Source organism: Chiloscyllium plagiosum, chromosome 1 (assembly GCF_004010195.1).
Source record: "Chiloscyllium plagiosum isolate BGI_BamShark_2017 chromosome 1, ASM401019v2, whole genome shotgun sequence".
Classification (NCBI taxonomy): Eukaryota; Metazoa; Chordata; class Chondrichthyes; order Orectolobiformes; family Hemiscylliidae; genus Chiloscyllium; species Chiloscyllium plagiosum.
The window spans coordinates 40,827,162-40,849,484 of record NC_057710.1 but is presented as its reverse complement, the minus strand read 5'-3'; the positions used below and the strand labels follow the sequence as shown (position 1 = coordinate 40,849,484).

The 22,323-nt window shown below is 41.1% G+C and overlaps 1 protein-coding gene and 1 long non-coding RNA gene across 11 annotated transcripts in view; one reads left to right on the top strand and one right to left on the bottom strand.

Annotated features, from left to right (window-relative positions):
* Positions 1-22,323, bottom strand: part of nedd4l (NEDD4 like E3 ubiquitin protein ligase) — a 485,500-nt gene that overhangs the window by 366,718 nt on the left and 96,459 nt on the right. The window contains exon 1 of one of the 10 annotated variants that reach the window (XM_043677770.1): positions 4,588-4,662. The exons of 3 other annotated variants lie outside the window; for them this stretch is intronic. In XM_043677770.1, the coding sequence (XP_043533705.1) occupies positions 4,588-4,647 (60 nt within the window). In that variant the 5' untranslated portion in view covers positions 4,648-4,662. Of the gene's footprint in view, positions 1-3,634; positions 3,902-4,333; positions 4,446-4,556; positions 4,663-22,323 lie in introns of those variants that run through there. 6 more of the 10 variants (XM_043677900.1, XM_043677607.1, XM_043678584.1 and 3 more) reach the window with 6 other exon arrangements.
* Positions 20,133-22,323, top strand: part of LOC122541747 — a 28,888-nt gene continuing 26,697 nt past the window's right edge. The window contains exon 1 of the long non-coding RNA XR_006309669.1: positions 20,133-20,159. This is a non-coding gene — a long non-coding RNA (uncharacterized LOC122541747). The remainder of the gene's footprint in view (positions 20,160-22,323) is intronic.

Sequence of the window (22,323 nt, the reverse complement as noted above, 5' to 3'; positions counted from 1 at the left end):
ATGACCTCCCAACTTCTGTACTCAATACTCTGATCAATAAAGGAAAGCATACCAAACACCTTCTTCACTATCCTATCCACCTGCAACTCCACTTTCAAGGAGCTATGAACCTGCACCCCAAGGTCTCTTTGTTCAGTAACACTCCCTAGGACCTTACCATTAAATGTATAAGTCCTGCTAAGATTTGCTTTCCCAAAATGCAGCACCTCGCATTTATCTGAATTAAACTCCATCTGCCACTTCTCAGCCCATTGTCCCATCTGGTCAAGATCTCGTTGTAATCGGAGGTAACCCTCTTCGCTGTCCACTACATCTCCAATTTTGGTGTCATCTGCAAGCTTACTAACTACACCTCTTATGCTCGCATCCAAATCATTTATGTAAATGACAATAAGAAGAGGACCCAGCACCAATCCAACATCTTCAAATGATTTCTTCTACAACACTATTTGTGATTGCAATCACAAAAATGTAGTAAATATGGCTCTCCCTCAAGGCCAATGCCATTACAACCATCACTTTCTAAACAGAATTTTACAGGAAGATGGTCAATACCATCATTCTTGACCAAATGTTCCATTTATATAAGTCAATTTGTGAAAGAGCTATGTGACAGCACTGCACCCAAATTCACATTGTATCACACAGCACCACTTTAAAAAAATACAGTTTAATAGAGATGTGAGAGACAGGTTTTTCCACACACAGTGTGGCGAGTCTCTGGAACATGCTGCCAGAAGTGGTAAAAGCAGACACAATAGCAGCATTCAAGAAGCACCCGGATGAATACATGAATAGAAAGGGAACAGAAGGATACGGATACTTTAAAGCGAAGACAGTTTTAAAATGGGCAGCGCAGGCTTGGAGGGCCGAAAGGCTTGTTCCTGTGCTGTATTTTCTTTGTTCTTGGAGATAAGCAGTTGAATGGCCACAGCATTACCCAAACTCAGCATCAGCAAGCAGGTTATTACCAAGCAAGTGCTGCCAGTTAGCACTGATGACATCGCAGAGAGTACCATTGAGCAGAAACTGAGCTGGATGAGCCATGTAAACACTGGGGTTACAATAGCAAGTCAGATTCTAGGAATCCTGTGATGAGTAACTTACTGTTGACGTGGGTGAAGCTGGCTGGGCCAGTTGCCATTCATAAGATGGCAGTGAGATGGTCTTTTTAAACTGCAATAGGTCATTGCATGTAGATATGCTAATAATGTGTCCAGGGAGGGAGTTCCAGAATTTTGATCCAGCTACATTCAAAGAATGGCAATATATTTCCAAGTCAGGCTGGGGATTGACTTGGAGGAAAATCTGCAGGTAGCAGTTTTCCCATGTATCTTCTGACCTTTGTTCTTCGAGAAGGAAGCGGTCATAGTTTGGAAGGTGATATTTAAGAAGCCTTGGAAAAATCTCTGCATACTGAGCATCAGTAATAGAGAGAGTACATGTTTGTGGGTATGGTATGACTAAGAAGGACTGCTTTGTACTGGATTGTGTTCAGCTTCTTGCGTGTTGTTGGAGCTGCAGTCATCTAGTCAAGTGGAGAGCATTCCATCACACTTCTAACCTATACCTCATTGATGGTGAATAGTCTTTGGGTCGTCAAGAGTAAGTTACTCATCACAGGATTCCTAGAATCTGACTTGCTATTGTAACCCCAGTGTTTACATGGCTCATCCAGTTCAGTTTCTGCGCAATGGTACCCTCTGGGATGTCTAAAGTAGGGGATTCAGTAATGGCAATGCCATTGAATGTCAGGGGGAGCAATGGTTAGATTTTCTCTTTTTGGGGGATGATCACTGCCTAACATTTATGTGGTGTAATGTTATTTGTGGCACAGCTAGAAGGTGCATGGGAGGGGTGGAGTTTAATAGAGATGTGTGAGACAGGTTTTTCCACACAGAGTGGTGAGTCTCTGGAACATGCTGCCAGAAGTGGTAAAAGCAGACTAAATAGCAGCATTCAAGAAGCACCCAGATAAATACATGAATAGAAAGGGAACAGAAGGATACGGATACTTTAAAGCGAAGACAGTTTTAAAATGGGTAGCGGCAGGCTTGGAGGGCTGAAAGGCCTGTTCCTGTGATGTATTGTTCTTTGTTCTTGGAGATAAGCAGCTGAGTGGCCACAGCATTACCCAAACTCAGCATCAGCAAGCAGGTTATTACCAAGCAAGTGCTGCCAGTTAGCACTGATGACAGCACCTTTCCTCAAGTTCCGAATGATCCAGATTGATGGGAAGGCAATTTACTGGATTAGATCTGTATTGCTTTTTATATACAAGACACAGCTGGACAATGTTTCCACCTTTTTGGGTAGTTGCCAGTGTTGTACTTTGTATGGGAACAGCTTGGCTCGGACTTGGCTTCAAATTACTGTGAGAATTCTAGTTTAAATACTGTACAAATCCACCAAAATCCAACTCCAGACCAGAATCATACTGCACCAAAGCTGCAAGTGGTCAGTCTGTCGATTTCACATCAAGGTTATTTCAGGCCTAGTATGTGAAGCTGTTTCACATTTGTGTCAAAATAATTGGAACTGTTCCCACAATGATTAAAGATAGATGAACAATGAACATTACCTCAATCTCACATCTTCATCTTCCTGGGGTAATAACACACAATGTCCGAATATGACAACAATTTAGGAAGGCAAAAAAGCTCAATGGCTGCAGTCCACCGAGTTCCAAAACTGACAAGACTGCAAAATTTGTGTTCTAATTTGGCTCAAGATCAATACTTTTTTGTGTGTTTAAAGTAGAGCTTGAGCTCCTTGGTACTCGTTGAAAAAAAAACCCCACAAGATTCCATGGTTTTGAGCTAACAAAATGAATTTGGAAAAGTCAAACAAACAGTCATTAAAGTATGCACACCATAGAGAGTCTAAAATCCAGAATAAACATGAGGTAAAGATGGGCAACAAACAATGTTTAGTTGCCACAAACACTTCACATAGTAAATGCAGTCAATAAGGATCCTGCACATTTCTGCACCATCCCAGCTCTCGGTGACATGAATTAAAGTATGCTACTACACAACTGCTTTTTCAATTATTTGATTTAAAAAAAAACACGTGTGTAATTTATTCAGCTAATCACTAGTCAACTATCTCAAATCTAAAACCATCCCTGGAAAACAATGAAGTTATGCACTGAATTTGCAATATGGAGCAGCACCCTGCAAGTACAAAAAAACTGCTTCAAATATTCAAAAAATTAGAATATCCATTTTAGTACTGGCCTTCAAAAGGGACAAAGGGTACAAGTGGTCTCAAGATTCAGCACCCAAAGTGTTAAGTTCCCTTTGAAACCAGTTGTCATGCATGCACTTGCTGGCCCACCACAACTTTCCCTATTTCACGTGACCCAGACTGTCACAGAAGCAAAGTTCTGAACTCAAAGCATGGAAATGTTTCTGATAATGACTCCATTTGTGGCCACAAGTTTATTTCTTGGACAGGATTCTCACCCTCTGACCAAGTAGCAAAATGGTTTTGCACAATCACCATAATCTTCTCAAGAGGAACCAGGAAGGGTCAATAAATGTTGGCCAAGCAGCAATGCTCATGCCCCACAAGAGAATTTTCTCAAACATTCTGAGTTGAATCGTGCATATGCATGAAAATCACAGCTTACCAGTACCTCAGTTGCATTGTTAGAGATGTCTTTTCGATAAGAAGTTAAACAGAGGTCTCATCTGCCAGTTTGTGTCGATGTCCAGGACTCCATGCCACTACTTCAAAAGAACTAGGGATTTTATGCTGCTCAATTGCTCCTTCAGCATATCAGGAATACAGGCCAGGATTACATTATTAGATTGAGTTTGCTATGTCTCACTTCCTAAAGCAATGACATAAATGTACTCAAATGTCAAATGTTTGAAACATCCGATTCACTGTTTTCCTTTCAAGAAGGGAATATCTTTTCATTCATGGAATGAGGGTGTCACTGGCTAGGTCAGCATTTATTGCCCATTAAGAGTCAATGATATTGCTGCAGGTCTGGAGTCACACGTAGGCCAGACCAGGTAAGAATAGCAGTTTCCTTCCCTAAAGACTATTAGTGAATCAGACGAGTCTTCCCTGACAGCTGACAATGGTTTCATGGTCATCATTTGACTCTTAATTCCAAATTTTTATCGAATTCAAATTCTACCATCTGCCCTGGTGGGATTTGAAAACAGGTCCCCAGAAAATTTCTTGGGTTTCTGGATTAACAGTCCAGTGATAATACCACTAGGCCATCATCTTCCCTGTAAATTGGTAACTTCATCTGGTCTAGCCTACTTATAATTCCATACTCACTCTTAACTGATCTGTGAAATGGCCTAGTCACCTGCACAGTTGTACCATAACTGCTCGAAGATAAAGAAAGCAATAAAACCAGACCAACCACCCAGCATCAAGGTAGACACTGGAAACGAAAACAAGAGGCCAGCTCTGTTAACACTACAGAGTCCTTCTTACTAATATTTGGGGGCCTTCTATCAAAATTGACAGACCAGTCCTACAGCTTAATCATGCAATAGCCTGACAATGTCAGATTCAGAGAACCACACCTTTCAATGTCCCAGATTCCACTATCATTACCCATAGTGCTTCAGGCTTGTGTTTAGCACAGGTATGCTGGACTATTCCTTCTATGTGCATCAGAATACTTGTAGACCCTTCAGCTTCAGTTATTTGTTTAATTACCCAACATCACATGAGACAACGCAGTGCTCAGCACTGACTTCTTAGCTTTGGGATCACTTAACACTGTCCATTGTGTGCTGCATCTGCTCTCTGCTTTGTAAGTAGACCTGTGTCATAGCTTCATAAAGTTGAAATTTCTTGCAAGCACAAAAGGCTTCTAATTTGTAAGTCAATTCCATGCTTTTGTGCAAACACATATTATCAAGATACCATTTTGGATAATGATCAATCGAGAATAAAGAGCTGACTTTTCAATTGGGAGGTTAATGCTGAATCAGTTCCATAACATGGATTGCATGACACAGAAGGGAAACTGATTGATGATAAGAAGCTAACATTAAGAACTCAATGCATTTTAAGCATGGAAGTATTCAATGCACATGAAATAGAAAAAAAATTAAATGCTGACACCATAGGATTGAGTACTGCAAAATGCTGGTCAACAAACAACTAGGTTCTGACGATTATAACAAAGCAAGTCGTTAATTGTTTTTGTAAAAAAATCTAACTTTTGTTTCAATTTAGCATTTAATTGTAATCTACTTTTCAACTCTAACATTCTCAGCCTTAAGCAGGGTGTTGCAAGACCTCCACTGGAACAGCTATCGATTATCTCAAAACGCAGCTGAAACCAATTATTCTTCAACTGTGCGGGTCTATTTCTTCAGAAGCATATAAAGTCAGGCATGTAGGGGCCCTCTTATGGCACAATGGTGATGTCCCTGCCCTTGGACACGAGGCACCCGGGTTCACAATCCCACCTGCTTCACAAGAGTGTAACAATATCTCTGAACAAATCGATTAGGAAAAATGGGATACAGAAAATAAAGCCAGACAATCTGGTGTGACTTAGTGTTGAATGCAATTTTAGACATGGTGCTGGGAGCTTGGTGGTTAAGGGAAATAGAAGGAGATACACCATCCCTTGTACATTTTCAGAACTCTTACACCTTCTAGGAGTTGGTTCTTCTTCCAATATGGGAACAATCTAGCTGTTGAGCAAGTATCTGCTAAGTGGTAACACTCCAAGGATAGCAGGACAGTTTAATGACTGCAGCACGTGGGAGCTCCTGCATACCAGTGTGATTCAGGATAAACACACCTGCACTAAATATTTGCAGTGAAAAGAGCTTGGACTCTGAGTTATGAATCAGAAGCAGCCACTGCAACATGCTGTTTAAAGGGAGACTCAGGAGTAATGTTGGAAATATGCGTTTAAACAGAATAGCTCTAACTGAAGCACAAATGTAACACAAGGCTAACATAAATAATGGAAGCACTAGAAGTGGTATTTTAAGCAATCTGGTTTCACAAAAATCAGACATATCACATTGTCAGCATGCCAAAATAACTACACAGTTGAAAGAAAAACAGAACGTCATGTCAACTGCAAGTTGAGATAAGAAATAAATATAAATAAATGGAGGTGCGACATAGCTGAGATTTTTATCATTCATGGGATGTGGCTGCCATTATCAGGATGGTGATTGGCTGTCTTCTTACACCATTGCAGTCCTTAAGATGATGAGAATAAAGAACGACAGGAGGCCATTTTGTCACTCAAGCCTGCAGTGTCTGCAGACTGCACATTAGTAGTTTCTTAGATGGTCTGTCAGTCCAAACTGGAATTTAAACATGTCACCATCGATGGTGAGGGACTGTCCAACAAGTAATTATTAATTAATTATTAAGGAAAGCACTTATTGTACTGTTAGATGAAGATAGGAGAGATGTACTATATTTACCTAATTCCCACAATATCACAGGTCAAAACATACACTGAATCATTTTAACCTGTTCCTGATATGACATGTCATTAAGCTTTAAAACAAAACCGAATGTTGTAACTTAGTAAGTCTGGCAGCATCTCAGAGAAAGCAAGAGTTCACGTTTCAAGTCCACTGACACTTCTTCAGAACAGTCATTCTTTTTCGTCCACTTTAGACTTACAATAACAACATCTATCAGACTGTTTTTAAATACCCAGAAAATGATTCATTATAAAACAAAACCTACTCCACAACGATGCATAATTGATTAACACAGATGAGCTTGTAACAGGAGAACATAAATGTTTATCTGCAAAATAACCCCAACAACACAGAAGTACCCTTTCACATCAGCAGAGCAAAAAAATGGATTTCTCTCCTGTATGCCAATGTGATCCAGGGCAAACACACTGGCATTAAGTACTTGCAGTGAGAGAAGCTTAAATTCAGAAGTTCTGAAGCAGAAGCAGAGCTGCAGACACTTTTACGTTTCAATTTGGGGAAAAGCTAATTGGATTTGTTTGGCCCATAAGACGCAACTCCTAAAGGCTACGTGCAATGATCGAACATCTATCAGTCTAGCATATGTAGATGGGTGTGTAACCCATAGGCAGGTGGCCCTTTAGTCTTGGCAGATGCAGCTTGTTCAGGAAACAACAGTATTGAGAAGATCATCAATAATTTTCAAAGAGGACAATCAGGTTTTACACTGGGCTCAACACAAATATGCTCACAAACAGAACACACATGCTGTGCAGTTCCTGTGTTTCACCAAATGATTCTAACTGAAAATCCAAATCTAATTCCAAGCCTACAAAGTACTTGTCAAACAGAGCAACCAAAAAATCCAATCATAGGATGTCAGGTATTTTCTCTGAAGTGGAAGATATTTCAAACATCCCATTGAGACTAAAAAGAATACAGGGGTGCAATTAAGTACCACTACCATCACTGGGGAACTAGTAATCGACTAATAATGGAGGTAAGAGCAGAAGAGTCTTCTGGCCCTGATGGCTTCCATCCCAGACCCTAAGAAGTAGGAGCTACTGGGACATTGGACGTATTAGATGTAATTTTCCAAAAATCTTTGATGCTGGAGAAATGCCCACGTACCGTCCTCATTCAAAAGCGGAAGGAAGCAAACAGCAGGTCAATTATATACTAGTTAGCCTAACATCTGATAGAGTTCAGTTGGAATGCCATGCTTCCAGGAATTCACTTTGCGTGACGAGTTAGACTCCATCTACCAACCGCTGAGAAAAAGAACAGGAAATGACATCACCACCGGAAATGACATCACCACAGGAAATAGCGTCACCAACCCAAAGAAACCCAAACATATGAATAGAAAGCAGGAATTATCAACAGTGCTTTGCCCAGAGGCCCACTGAAGATGTTACCTACTAGTGGTGACAAAACGTCTGGAAATGAACCTTCCAGCTCAGTGAGCAAAAGTACATCCAGAACCTCAACCTACAAATCTTCTCAAAACCCGCGAAGACTGATGAGGGCAAAGCAGTAGATGTTGTTACATGGATTTGAGTAAAGCCTAAGACAAAGGTTCCACATGATAGATTAATGAGTAAAGTTAGATCACATGGAATTTATGGTGAGCTTGCCAATTGGATACAAAATTGGTGTAAAGATAGGATACAGAGGGTGGTGGAGGGGGTGTGTTGTTTTTCAAACTGGAGGCCTGCAATCAATAGTTTTCCATAGGGATCGGCACTTTTGTTTGTCATTTATATCACCGATTGCGATGAGAATATAGGAAGGCATGGTTAGTAAGTTTATGGATGACACCAAATTTGGTGGTACAGTGGATAGAGGTAGTGGTTATCTACGCTTACAAAGAGATCTTGATCAATTGAGTAAATGGGCTGAAAGACAGATGGAGTTTAATTCGGATAAATTTGAGGTATTGTTTATTTTACCAAAAAGGGCAGGACATGTACAATTAATGGTAATGCCCTGGTACAACAGAGAAGTCTAGTGGATGAGGTACATAATACTTTGAAATTTGTTTCACAGGTATATAGGATGGTGAAGAAGGCATTTAGCACATTTGTCTTCATTGCTCAGACCACTGAGTATAGGAAGGAGGACATCATGTTGAGGTTGTACAGGATGTTGGTGAGGTCTCTTCTGGAGTACTGTGTGCAGTTCTGGTTGCTCTGCAATAAGCAGAATGTTATTAAATTGTTGGGGGTTCAGAAAAGATTTACCAGAATGTATCTGGGAATGGAAGGTTTGAGTTATAAAAATAGGCTGGATAAGTTGGAACTTTTTTCCACTAGAGTATAGGAGGTTGAGAGGTGACCTTATAAAGGTTTATAAAATAATGAAGGGCACAGATAAGATGAAAATAGCAAGGGTCCTTTCCCTAGGGTGAGGGGAGTTCAAAAGTAGAGGGCATATTTTTAAGGTGAGAGGAGAAAGTTTTAAAAAGGACATGAGCAACAATGTTTTTACATAAAGTGGTTCGTGGGGGGAATGAACCACCAGAGAATGTGATGGATTCAGGTACAGTTACACCATTTAAAAGATATTTGGATAAATACATGAAAAGGAAAGGTTAGAGGATATGTGCCAAATGCAAGTAAGTGGGACTAATTTAGTTTTGAGAACATAGTCGGTGTGGACAAGTTGGACCAATGCATCTGTTTCCATGCCGTATGGCTCTACAACGGTAAGGCAGCTTACCAGCATCTTCTCAAAGGTAATGAGAGATGGGTAATAAATGTTGGCCAGCCAGCAACACCAACATCCTAAGAATGAATACAATAAACAAAGATCAATTTTGCAAACACATTACATTCCTAACTTTGTATAGCAAAGTTCCTCTTGCTTGTTTCAAAACTGGAATCCTATGGCTTTATTCCCTTCTTAAGTACCCAAAATTTTAAATGTTGTCGACATGAAAAAAAACAAAAAATATACCTGATCATAAACCAGATCATAAAATAAATTTGATAATCTGTTCATAACACACTTCTCATTGCCTTGGTCACATTTTTTCATGGCCAATTGCAACAGCTTTGTGGACATAAAACTATTCCTCACTGAACTTTTAAAAAGGCAATGATACATACAAATCCTTTAATGACTAAACAAATTATAGACACAGCTAGGTCTCGTGAATGATCTGTGTGCAGAATTGGAACACAAGGGACAATAGAGTGCTGCAAACCCCAAATTTGTGCTCAATTATACAAACACACACAATTACCAATATGAATGCAAGAATGTTAGGAACAAGTCCTCCAGCTGATTTATCTTTCTCACTCTCCTCAAGCTGGCAGGAGAAATTGTACAGCAAGCTGCCACTGTGAGGTAACTCAACACAAACTAGGAACTGAATCTGGTAAGTTCCCCCTGCCTGCTACATGCACCCGTCAAGTGGTATACTTATTATCTGATTCATTGAGGTTATTCATTAAAATGGATCAGATGGGAGAGAAATAGTTTCTTTGTCAGCAGTGTGGTAGATCTTGACCAGCTTCTGTTGCAAGTTTATGTGCCCCACAAAAGTAGCTAAGTGATTAACTCCACAAAGCTTAGCATAACCTTAATGCAAGAGACAAAAAGAAAAACAGGAAACTTGACATTTCCACCAGGTAGGCAATCTTTCTCCCTAATACTGTGGTCCAACTTCTGGAGTGAGAATAATTGTGTGAGCAATAGCAAAAACCACTTCTTTAACACACAGTGTACAGGTACACGGTCAGACTTGTACCCTTACAATGTCATTGGTCAATGTCCCGGCCTTGATCTCCAGCATTTGCAGTCTGCACTTTCTCCTGTCTAAAATTCTGAGACTGTAAAAGCATTTCAGAAGCTGCATAAAATTCACTGACATTTATACTGTCTGACTATTTAAGCCACAAAAACTGATTTTTTTTTCCCCAAGGTGAAGATGAATTGAGACTGATTGCTCAGCATCAATACAGATTTCAATGAGTGTGGTATCAAACAGCTCCAATGACATGTCAATGGAACAGAAATTGGAATTCAATAAAGAATCTGGAATTAAGAACCCACTGATGACCATGAAACCATTGTCAATTGTCAGAAGAACCCATCTAGTTCACTAATGAGGAAAAGCTTCTTCACCCAGAGTGGTGGCTGTGTGGAATGCTCTGCCCCAGACATTTAAGAAAGAGTTGGATAGAGCTCTCAAGGATAGTGGAATCAAAGATTATGGAGATAAGGCAAGAACAGAATACTGACTAAGGATGATCAGCCATGATCATATTGAATGGTGGTGCAGTCTCGAAGGGCAGAATGGCCTACTCCTGCGCCTATTGTCTATTGTCTTATATCCTTTAGGGAAGGAAATCTGCCATCCTTACCTGGTATGGGCTGCATGTAACTCCAAACCTACAGCAATGTCGTTGACTCTAAACTGCCCTCTGGGCAATTAAGGATGGGCAATAAACACCAGTGATGCCCTCATCCCATGAATGAATAAATAAAACAAGTGAGGAAAGATTCCATTGATTGCAGACATATTTTGTACAAAGCAAGATGGATGAAAGTGTTGAAGGCCAATTATTTCAGCTTCAGCAGATCCTCAGGATTTTTTTTTTTATAAACCAGCCTACTCAGAGATGTTATGATACACATCTGCTCAGGTAGAACATTAGGGTGCTTTTGTGGTGTAGCAGTAAGGATAAGGTCACATTCAGCATAGTCCCAGAGGACCATAGGGCTGTTCTCTTATTAGAAAAAACACAATTGGTGGTTGGGCTCCTAAATTCAATCATCTTTCACTTTTATCATGAGGTCGGGCTAACAATTCGGCAGTATGCACAGACATTCACGACACCTGAGGTAACAAAAGCCATTTGTGCCCACAAGCAACAAATCATTGGCAACCAAGCTTGGGATGACAAATGGCATTTAACATTTGTGCCAAACAAATGCCAGATACAAATCACGTCCAACAAGGGAGAAGCTGATCATTTCCCTTTGATGTTTATTGGCACTTACATGACTGACCCCTAACCATGAACATCCGCAGAGTTACTGTAGACCAGATACTGGTCTGGAATAACCATATAAAATTCTATCTAGAATAGAGTGGTGGTGGAAAAGCACAGCAGGTCAGGCAGCATCTGAGGAGCAGGAAAATCGACATTTTGGGTGCAAGCCCTTCATAAGGATTCATTCCTGATGAAGAGCTTGTGCCCGAAGCGTCGATTCTCCTGCTCCTCTGATGTTGCCTGACCTGCTGTGCTTTTCCACCACCACACTCCCGACCTTGATCTCCAGCATTTGCAGTCCTCACTTTCTCCTGTATAAAATTCTGAGACTGTAAAAGCATTTCAGAAGCTGAAAATTTAGCAGAGCATAACTCACCTCCTGACTTCCCAAATCCTGCTCATCCATACACATTTCAACTGTGAGATGGAATAGTTATCACTTTTCTGGATGAATGTAACTCCTACAACAGTCAAGAAGCTTGCACCATGCAGGACAAAGCAACCCATTTAATTGGCAGCCTACCCAAACACTGTATCCCTCCATGACTGATAGACATTGGAATAACATTAATAAGAGACACAACAACAACTTGCAAAAGTTTATTTAACAGGATATTCCAAATGGACAAATTCACCATCTGGAAAGAGGACACAGACACATGGGAACGCCATTACTTGCAAGTCACATATCATCCCAACCCAAAATGTAGTACTTTAAAGGTTGCTCAGTCAAAACCCTGGTACTTCTGCCCCAGCAGTGCATGGGTCCATTTGCACCACAAGTTGCAAGTAGACCCTGTTGCGCCTGTTCAAGAATGCAGCCCACCATCTTCTGAAAGGCTATTACATGTTGGGAAACAAATTTGAGTGTTTCCCATTCCACAAGAATGAAAAAAAATCTGCTGAAATTGGCTGCTATTAAAGTTGATTGCCTGCAAACCCTAATTCCTTCCCTTGAAGACACAAGCAACGAAAACTTTTAAAGAGCAGGAAGTGACTAACTGTGCTGGTTTATTACGACATTATTTAGTCATTGCCCAGCTTCCTTTTCACTCAACTGTAATTTGCTCCTGTTTCCTAAATATAATATTTAAGCCAAACAAGCACAGATTTCACAGGCTTGTCCAACAGGAAATATAAGATGTGAATGATCTGTAAACATTGGTTAACAAAAAGGAAACATTACACGATGTAAAAAATTTAAGTTGCACCATAATACCTACATATTTTAATACCAATCATATTATGTAATGTGATATTTATAATGTAGTTACTTTTTCACGCTTAATATTTCATGCAAGGTATTAGTACTGTAACTTAAAATGCTGACGCTGCACGTACTGATCTGGCAGGACATAAAATCAGATTTATTGCACCACCTGACTGTTAGTGCCAACAAACCATACAGGAAGAGGAAACAAGACAAGAGCACCATTGCCAGGCAGTTTGGAATCTAAGATGAATAACATTCATTTATTCTTTTATTGTAATACTGTCAAATTTGATAAGGCACTTCAATTTTTCAGGCATTAAGAACGAAGGCTTAACAAGGCAAAACACAGCCCAACTACCAGAAAAAGCTCAGTATATTCTTGGACTCTTGCTGCATCATTAGTGTGTTATTGTTCACATCCTATCCATTTATATCTGAAGTAAGTATTAGCTCTACTACCTGTATGCATATCTTGCACCATATCTCATTCATATATCACCTCTAATCTAGCGAACTTATATTGCCTCCTTGCAACATTGCAAATTTATCATTTTTATCCAGGTATTACAATTCCATCATAGCCTCTCGTCAGCAGGAGGACATTATAGGTAACAAACCAGCTCAGATTCTACGGAAGCCATCCTCAAACATTATTCTCCTCCTTTATGCCCATCTCTTGCAGCTCAGCTACTCTAACATTTTCCTGAGGTCACATGGAAGGTTAATTTCCCCTGTCCATTACATTAGTACATTAGTACGTATAGTGATATTGTTTATTGTTAACACCTCTTTCAATCAACTTGCCTTACAATTTTCATCTTCCCTTTTCCCCTTTCTCAATTTTTGTTTCTATTTCTGGAGTTGACTTTATTGTCACATGTTTTACAATGACTACAACAGTAAATACCTGGAAAATCTTTTCCAATGTTGCTACGATCTAACGCCATTTTGAATAGTTTTGAGAATATGAAAAAAAATAGAAAGACATAGCTTCAAGAGAGTCCATCAGTCCTGAGCCAGTTCATCATCAGCATATCATTTGGTTGATGGTTCCTGCAGAAGAGTGGCCTGCAGCCCCTTCATAATATTCTATACCTTGGCATGAATGACGCAACATATGATCCTGAAGTTATGTAGAGGGCTGCAGAAACACCGGTAATCCCCTGACTGAGGAATCACCGGTCAGTAATGCATTTTGATCCTCTGCCCCCTCCTCCCTGCAGCTTAAAGTTGGGGCAGCATTAAACTAGGAGAAAGTGAGAACTGCAGATGCTGGAGATCAGAGCTGAAAAATGTGTTGCTGGAAAAGCGCAGTAGGTCAGGCAGCATCGCATTCCCAACGCCCCTCCCCAAAGTCCCTCCTCCCTACCTTTTATCTTAGCCTGCTTGGCACACCTTCCTCATTCCTGAAGAAGGGCTTATACCCGAAACGTCGATTCCCCTGCTCCTTGGATGCTGCCTGACCTGCTGCGCTTTTCCAGCAACACATTTTTCAGCATTAAACAAACAATCAAACAATATCCGGTCAGCCCAGTAAGACCCATTGCTAGTTATACTGCACTTCCTCAGGCCCCACCTTTTACTGCTGTTCCAAAGCATCTTCCAGCCCGTCACTGACCTTCCCACTGTTTTTTACTCACTTCCCCTTGTTGAGACTGTCCTTAGTTCCAAACCAAAAATTAGAGTTTCAGTTGAACATTGAACTTTGAACAGTGGCTTGATTTAAAAAAATAAAGGAGAGAACAACATACTGAAGTTTGCTGAAGGGAACTGGCCTGGAAAAATAATGCAGGTTAAGCACTGCTCTAAAGAACACTATAGACAAACCGGCACCAAGGTGTCATTATGTTTGGGGAGTGGCAGTTGAGTGGATGCTGAAGTAGTTAATCAGGGAAGGTCCAGTGCTGGCCAACCAATCCCAGAATGCTGACAAAGAAAGAGAAACCAAAGAATGATCTGCGTTTTTGGGCAAGAGACAATGTTGCTTTGAAAGCTGCAGGACTGGGCTTTTCAGTTTTGCTCTCTATTCTCCAGTTACTGACTTGTGTCACAAGTCCAAAGAAATGTCTCTGGACGGAGGGAAAAGTTATTTGCACTGACTGGAGACTTTGGAATTCAAGCAAGATAGTGGGCGGCACGGTGGCACAGTGGTTAGCACTGCTGCCTCACAGCGCCGGAGACACGGGTTCAATTCCCTGTGTGGAGTTTGCATGTTCTCCCCGTGTCTGCGTGGGTTTCCTCCCACATTACAAAGATGTGCAGGTCAGGTGAATTGGCCATGCTAAATTGCCAGTAGTGTCAGGTAAGGGGTAAATGTAGGGGTATGGGTGGGTTGCGCTTCGGCGGGTCGGTGTGGACTTGTTGGGCCGAAGGGCCTGTTTCCACACTGTAATGTCATCTAATCCAATCATACAATACCGCATTCCTGTAACACAATCCATCAGATTTCAGGAAATCTTGGTATTCATTGTTCAATGGTTATCAAACTGGCATCTGAGGATTTTTAATTTTATTTACCTTAACTGTGTATGTCTGTCAATGACAAACAAGACTGAGCTGAGATGCTAGTTTTTTTTTGTTTAGATTATAAATTTGGTGTCTAAGATCAGTTATTTGTAAGGTCTAGTTATGAACAAAAAACAATTTTGAGGATCTTCAAATATTCTAATCTCAGTGTTGTGAATCTACTGTTAGTGAGTCTGACTTGGTCCGGCCTGTTATCTCCGAAGTAACTGGAAGATTTTGGGGTTCATCTTAATTGCAAGACCCAAATGACTTACAATTACAGACTGAGTTCAGATCGAAAGGCTTCCCAGTCCTGTTCAGTTACGAGACCCATTCCATGTACAATTATGTTTTCACAGGTTTCACAGAAAGCAATAACTTCAATATAACAAGTGCAGAAAAAATTACGTTCAAAAAAACGTGGTTTTCAGTTGGTCCACTTGGCAACACCAGTTTGCAAAACTGGTTGACCAAACACACCACTTCTGTTCTCTTCTGTTGATTGAAGTTCTCATACAGTTAATATGTTGCATTTTAAATTATTAACTCACTCACCAGCTCACTATATTCATGAATACCCAGCTCCTGTTCATTCATTCATAACCCTTTACTAACCCGTTATTTACGACAACACTGTTTCTTACATATTATATTTTATTTTTATAAGATAGACCAAATTTAAAACAGCCCTTTTATCAAAACAACCTTCGCAAACCCATAACTGCTTTGCACACCTTATCAGCCCTTGCTACAATCAAGTCTCCACAAAACATTCTAACATTAATCAGCCCCTTACCAATCATTTCCCAGACCTGAATAGATTATAGAACACCAAATATTTTCCTCAATTATATGTATTTGTTAAAATGCCTTTTAACTGGGCTGTCAACTTGCGGTCAAAACAGCATTAAGTGAAATTGCATGAATGAATGAAACTCATACCAGCAAGTAGTAAATAAAGTAGTAATCAATCAGTTTAATATCAGTTTAATCAGTTTAATATCCTTTATTCTTTTGTTAAAGTACATGTAAAATTTCTAACCTATTTAGAGCTTATCAGCCTAGTATATTTACTAACATTTACTAATTTCAAAGACAAAAGGACTAACATTTCTTAATTATGCAAGCAAACTGGACAGACACCCTTAATCCCATCAGAAGTAACAGCCAGCACTTAGTACATGTCTTAACCCATCTCCTGTCTCCCAGGATAGGAGCCCCTTAAACCTTTGTCACCTATAGATTAAAATTCCATTACTATGGTGTTAGATTTTTTATGTATGTAAAAACTGTATATAAAGGGGCTCTTGTAAGAACTGTTTTTCGGAATTGTATTGCCGCCGTGCACTTGTGCTATAATTGCTGAACAAAATAGGCTATTTTCACCACTCCCCGATTTCAGGACAGGACCACTGGAGATACCATCTAAACTGACCGGTCACTGACAGTTCTTAGAGGGCAAGAAGCTTCCTTCTTAGAGTCATGATCTAGTCCCGGAACACAATCCCGAATATTTCATGAGTTGGCTATTTTATTTCGAATCCCTCGTATCTCAACCTCAGATTGGCTAACACAGTCTACAGCAGGGAATTACTCACTGCAGGAAATTGCCCACTGTGTGTGAATTAGGGTGATCATGAGTGACCCCAGGAAACTGTCTACAATATCCAGAGATGGGCTAGCCTCTCCTGATATAACGGAGGAAGAAATGCTGCAGCGGTTACAGGACTGCCTTGAGGTACAGTTCTCGTTGGGGAAGATCTAACCAAAATCGGGCTGAAATATCATACGCCCCATGGTCAGTGGGCCCTAGATAACATGAAACACATGAAACAGACCCCTCGGTCCAACCTGTCCATACCGTCCAGATATCCCAACCCAATCTAGTCCCACCTGCCAGCACCTGGCCCATATCCCTCCAAACCCTTCCTATTCATATACCCATCCAAATGCCTCTTAAATGTTGCAATTGTAGTAATCTCTACCACTTCCTCTGGTAGCTCATTCCATACACGTACCACTCTCTGCGTGAAAAAATTGCCCCTTAGGTCTCTTTTAAACCTCCCCCTCTCACCCTAAACCTATGCCTTCTAGCTCTGGACTCTCCAACCCCAGGGAAAAGATTTTGTCTATTTATCCTATCCAGGCCCTTTATGATTTTATAAACCTCTATAAGGTTACCCCTCAGCCTCCGAAGCTCCAAGGAAAACAGCCCCAGCCTGTTCAACCTCTCCCTATAGCTCGGATCCTCCAACCTTGGCAACATCCTTGTAAATCTTGGGTCAAGGGAAAGAACAACACCCAATGGAAAAATGAAGACAGAATTAAACGGTCCCTTGCATTAATGGGTCAAATTCACCATGTGATGTCCCAATGAGCCCACGATCGTGAAGTAACCCAACTTAAAGAGCAATTACAAACAATGCATGAACAACTGCAGAAGGAAACAGGAACAAACTCACCTTAGAAATCACGAGCTTGAAAAAGAGAAGAAGAAACTGAAGGATGAGGTAACAGTTCTGTCAGTTTCTTCCCTGGTCCCCAAACCCACACAGAATTTGTAGCCGACCATCCGGAATATCCAGGAAGTGATTCAGAAAAACCAAACTCTTACCCTTGGGAAACAGAGGGTCTCTAGCTGTGAAAGCGATGAGGATTGTACATCTAGGGACTGTAAAACTAGGGAAGTAAAGAATGAAAAACTGGTCAGGCAGAGATTACAGGATGGCACTGAGATGGATGTTCCAGTACTACAGACTGGAATGCATGGACCTGCAACCCCTGAGAATACAGACAGGTGTCTAAAGAAATGCCTCACTCAAAGAAGGGGCCAATGAAGACATGGGAAATCCGAGACTAGTTAAGGGAAATTATGTAGGCTCCATCCCTGGGACAATGTACAAACTCTGAACGTTATTGTAACCAAAAGAAAAGGACACTGCCTCCATGAGGCAGTCAAAGGAGGGTAAGAGCAGTAACTGCAAGCTGGCAGGACAGCTATAAAACAGTGGTTACAGGGGTATAGTCTGCATAAGACTGATTGGAGAAACATCACAGCTTGCTGTCAAAAACCCACAGAAGTCACAGAATATGAGGAAAGGTTTCGGACGACCTGGAAAGAATATGCAGGATTCCCAAATGTGCAGGATGACAGGGATTTTGGAAGGTTGCAATTATGCCCTGCTGAAGTCTGCTTTTGTGGCTGGACTTAAACCCGAACTCACTAAAATGTTAAAGCTCACCAAACCGGACTGGGACTAGAGGGGGTCTAATTACTATGACTTGGTGGATCAAACCCACCAGTTCAACCAAGATATGGGTGCCGAATTGTGAGCCCTTCAGGCAGGACAAATGAATCAGACCCCCAGTAACCCCAGGAAGACCCAAGACAAAGGCCCAGGGAAATGTCACTTTTGTGGGAAGAAAGGCCTCAAGGCCAGGGGTGCTGGCAAAAGGGAAAAAGGAGAAATCACTTAATAAGTAATGAGGAGGAGGAGGAGACCCCGGAATGTGGGAGCAACACAATCTCCTAGAACAGGTCAAAACACTAACCATCCAGCACAGCAGGAGCTGCTAAAGTTGACAAGAAACTGAAAGAGTCCCTCTATGCTCGAGCAGAGGGGAGATGGACTGTATATGAACATTAGGGGGGGGGGGGGGGGGTGACCTGTACATTGAGTGCCTTTTAGACACAGGAGCAGAATTGACGTGCCTGTCCCAGAAGTGAGAGTCGAAACTCCCTCTAGGCAGGAGTAGGAGCTGACAGGATTGAAATTAAACTGACCAAATCCATACACATTGTATTCGGTCCCCATGAGTTAATAACCTTTACAGTATATGGGCATGACCTGTATCCCAGCTGCTCCTAGGAATGGATATCCTCACCCAGCTGAATTCCACTTTCCATCTGTGATGGATAGGTAACATGGTCCACCCAAACCCTAAAAAGGAAAGAACGAAAAGACCATCCCATCTGGACTAAAAAGAAGGATGCCTGCAGGGTACTGAAAATGGAACCTGTGACTTTTACAAGAATATCTCCACCTTGTATCAAAAAGAAAAAAGGGACTTTAATAAAAACCCACAGAATCTCGAACAGCCCCGGAGTGGCCCATGCGAAAGGCAAGTGGGGAATAGATATGCGGTATAGATCACAGGAAAACCAGATGGACTATCATGATATTGAGAAGCCTACCCTCTGGCCAGCAGAATAACAGGCTCTGACTGAAGCCTGCAGGACAGCACAGGATCGGTCTGCCAACTTTTACGCACACTCCCACTGTACTGCAGAATGTAATCTTGTTATCTTACTGTCAGGTACGAAGCAATGCTGTAAGTTCTGCTGCCTCACAGATATCGGGTGCCTGGAAAGACCTGCCAAAGGAAGTTCACGACACCATACCAGACCAGTGGGTTCTTGTGAAGACAACCCACAAGGAATCCTTAGGCATGAAGGTGGGAAGGATCATACCAGGTGCTGATCACCCAGTTGGCTGTCAAGGTCTGAGGAAAGGAGGCCTGGAATCAGACCTCCCAACAGGCATCCCACAATACAACGGGACCAGAGACTGACTGACCACCATGATGCTTGTTGTTGTTATTTCAACTGTGCATGTTTTCTTTTTGTAAAGCGCAGTTGCCAAAATATTGAAAGTATGTAAGGTAAGATAAGAATTGTGTGGTTCTCTTCAAAAGGTCACAGTCAAATCAAAAAGTGGCGGGGGGGGACAGTGAGATATTGTGTTTTAGGTTATCTTCAGTAACTCACTCACCAGCTCACTATTTTCATTAATACTAGGTTCCCATTCATTCATTCTCCTTTACTAACCCATTATTTACTATAATACTGTTTGTTTCATAATATTTTGCTATCATAAGAAAGACCAAATTTAAAACAGTGCTTTCTCATCAAACGACCTTTGCAAACCCATTACAGAGGAACCTCGATTATCTGAATTTCGGATTATCCGAAGATGATCTCAATGTTACAAAGAGGTAAGTGTATTTGATTTACCTGTACTGAAGAACATGTGAAAATGTTGGCAAAAACAAAGAAACACAAGCACCTCAAGTATCAGCAATTGGATTTTCTTTAGTTAAGAGTTAGTTACACAGCTACTTGCAAAAGTAAGCATTTTACAGGGTAGTGCCATCACTTTAGCGTACCGTTCATGAAAAAAAAATGGCTGAGAAAGTAAACGCATACGTGAGGTGGTGCTTCTGTCTTTCTCTCGTGACACTGAATTCACAGAAACTGACAAATGCTTTTGTGGTCGTAGAAGCTGTTTGGGACCTTGTTTAATTCTGGAATTTCATATACAGTATTTATGTGATGGCTAGGGTTTAGTCCTTCTCAGTTTAACCTGTAATTTGCAGAATGCAAAGATTAGTTTATTTAAATAGCAAATTCATGAAAATTATACATTTAAACAAATTCTCCGGTACAGCACAGCATTACATCAATAAGGCTTCTCTCGTTTAAGGTAAAATCAATTATCTGAACGAAATAGTGCCCACCTATCTCGTTCAGATAATCAAGGTTCCTCTGTACTGCTTTATCACACCTTCTCTGCCCTTGCAACAAGCAGTATTTGCCTCTGAATAAGTGTAGCATACAGAACAATACCAGCCCCATCATGTCTCTACAAATCATGATAATATTAATCAGCCCTTTAGCAACCATTTCCCAGACCTGAATAGATTACAGAACACCAAACATTTTCCTCAATCAGTACGTACTTGGTAAATGCCTTTTAACTGGGCTGTTTCCCTTTAAGATACTAACTGTCAAAACAGCGTTCAAATGAAATTGCATGAATACTACCAGCAAGTAGTAAATAAATCTCACAACCCAGCTGCAGTAGTTAATTTAATATTCTTTTATTGAAGTACATGTATAATTTCTAACCTATTTAGAGCCTATTAGAGCATTACGTGCAGTTGTGGGTGCTACGTCCAAGGAAGATGTGCTGGCATTAAAGAGTGTCCAGATGGAGGTTCATAAGAAGATAGAAAGGCTTGTCATAGGAGGTTTACTGGAGGATTCTGGGTCTGTACTTGATGGAGTTTAGCAAAATGAGGAGAACCTGATCGAAACTATCAGAATATTGAGATGCTTGGAAAAAGTGGAGATGATGTCTCCATTAGAAGAAGCCGGTCGAGGTCAGAGAGTGGTGGTAGATGGTAAATATTCAGCCTGGAGCCCAGTGTTTAGCAAAATGAGGAGAACCTGATCGAAACTATCAGAATATTGAGATGCTTGGAAAAAGTGGAGATGATGTCTCCATTAGAAGAAGCCGGTCGAGGTCAGAGAGTGGTGGTAGATGGTAAATATTCAGCCTGGAGCCCAGTTACAAGTGGAGTTCCGCAGGGATCAGTTCTGGGTCCTCTGCTGTTTGTAATTTTTATTAATGACTTAGATGAGGGAGTCGAAGGGTGGGACAGTAAATTTGCAGATGATACGAAGAGAGGTGGAGTTGTGGACAGTGAGGAGGGCTGTTGTCGGCTCCAGAGGGACTTAGATATGAGGCAGAGCTGGGCTGAGGAGTGGCAGATGGAGTTCAACACTGCCAAGTGTGAGGTTGTCCATTTTGGAAGAACAAATAAGAATGCGGAATACAGGGTTAATGGTAGGGTTCTTAGTCAGGTGGAGGAACAGAGGGATCTTGGGGTCTATGTACATAGATCTGTGAAGGTTGCCACTCAGGTGGATAGAGTTTGTAAGAAGGCCTATGAAGTATTATCGTTCATTAGCAGAGGGATTGAATTCAAGAGTCATGAAGTGATGTTGCAGCTGTACAGGACTTTGGTTAGGCCACAGTTGGAGTACTGTGTGCAGTTCTGGTCGCCTCACTTTAGGAAAGATGTGGAAGCTTTGGAGAGGGTGCAGAGAAGATTTACCAGGATGTTGCCTGGAATGGAGAGGAAGTCGTACGAGGATAGGTTGAGAGTTCTCGGCCTTTTCTCGTTGGAACGGCGAAGGATGAGGGGTGACTTGATAGAGGTTTATAAGATGATCAGAGGAATAGATAGAGTAGACAGTCAGAAACTTTTTCCCCAGGTACAACAGAGTGTTACAAGGGGACATAAATATAAGGTGAAGGGTGGAAGGTATAGGGGAGATGTCAGGGGTGGGCTCTTTACCCAGAGAGTGGTGGGG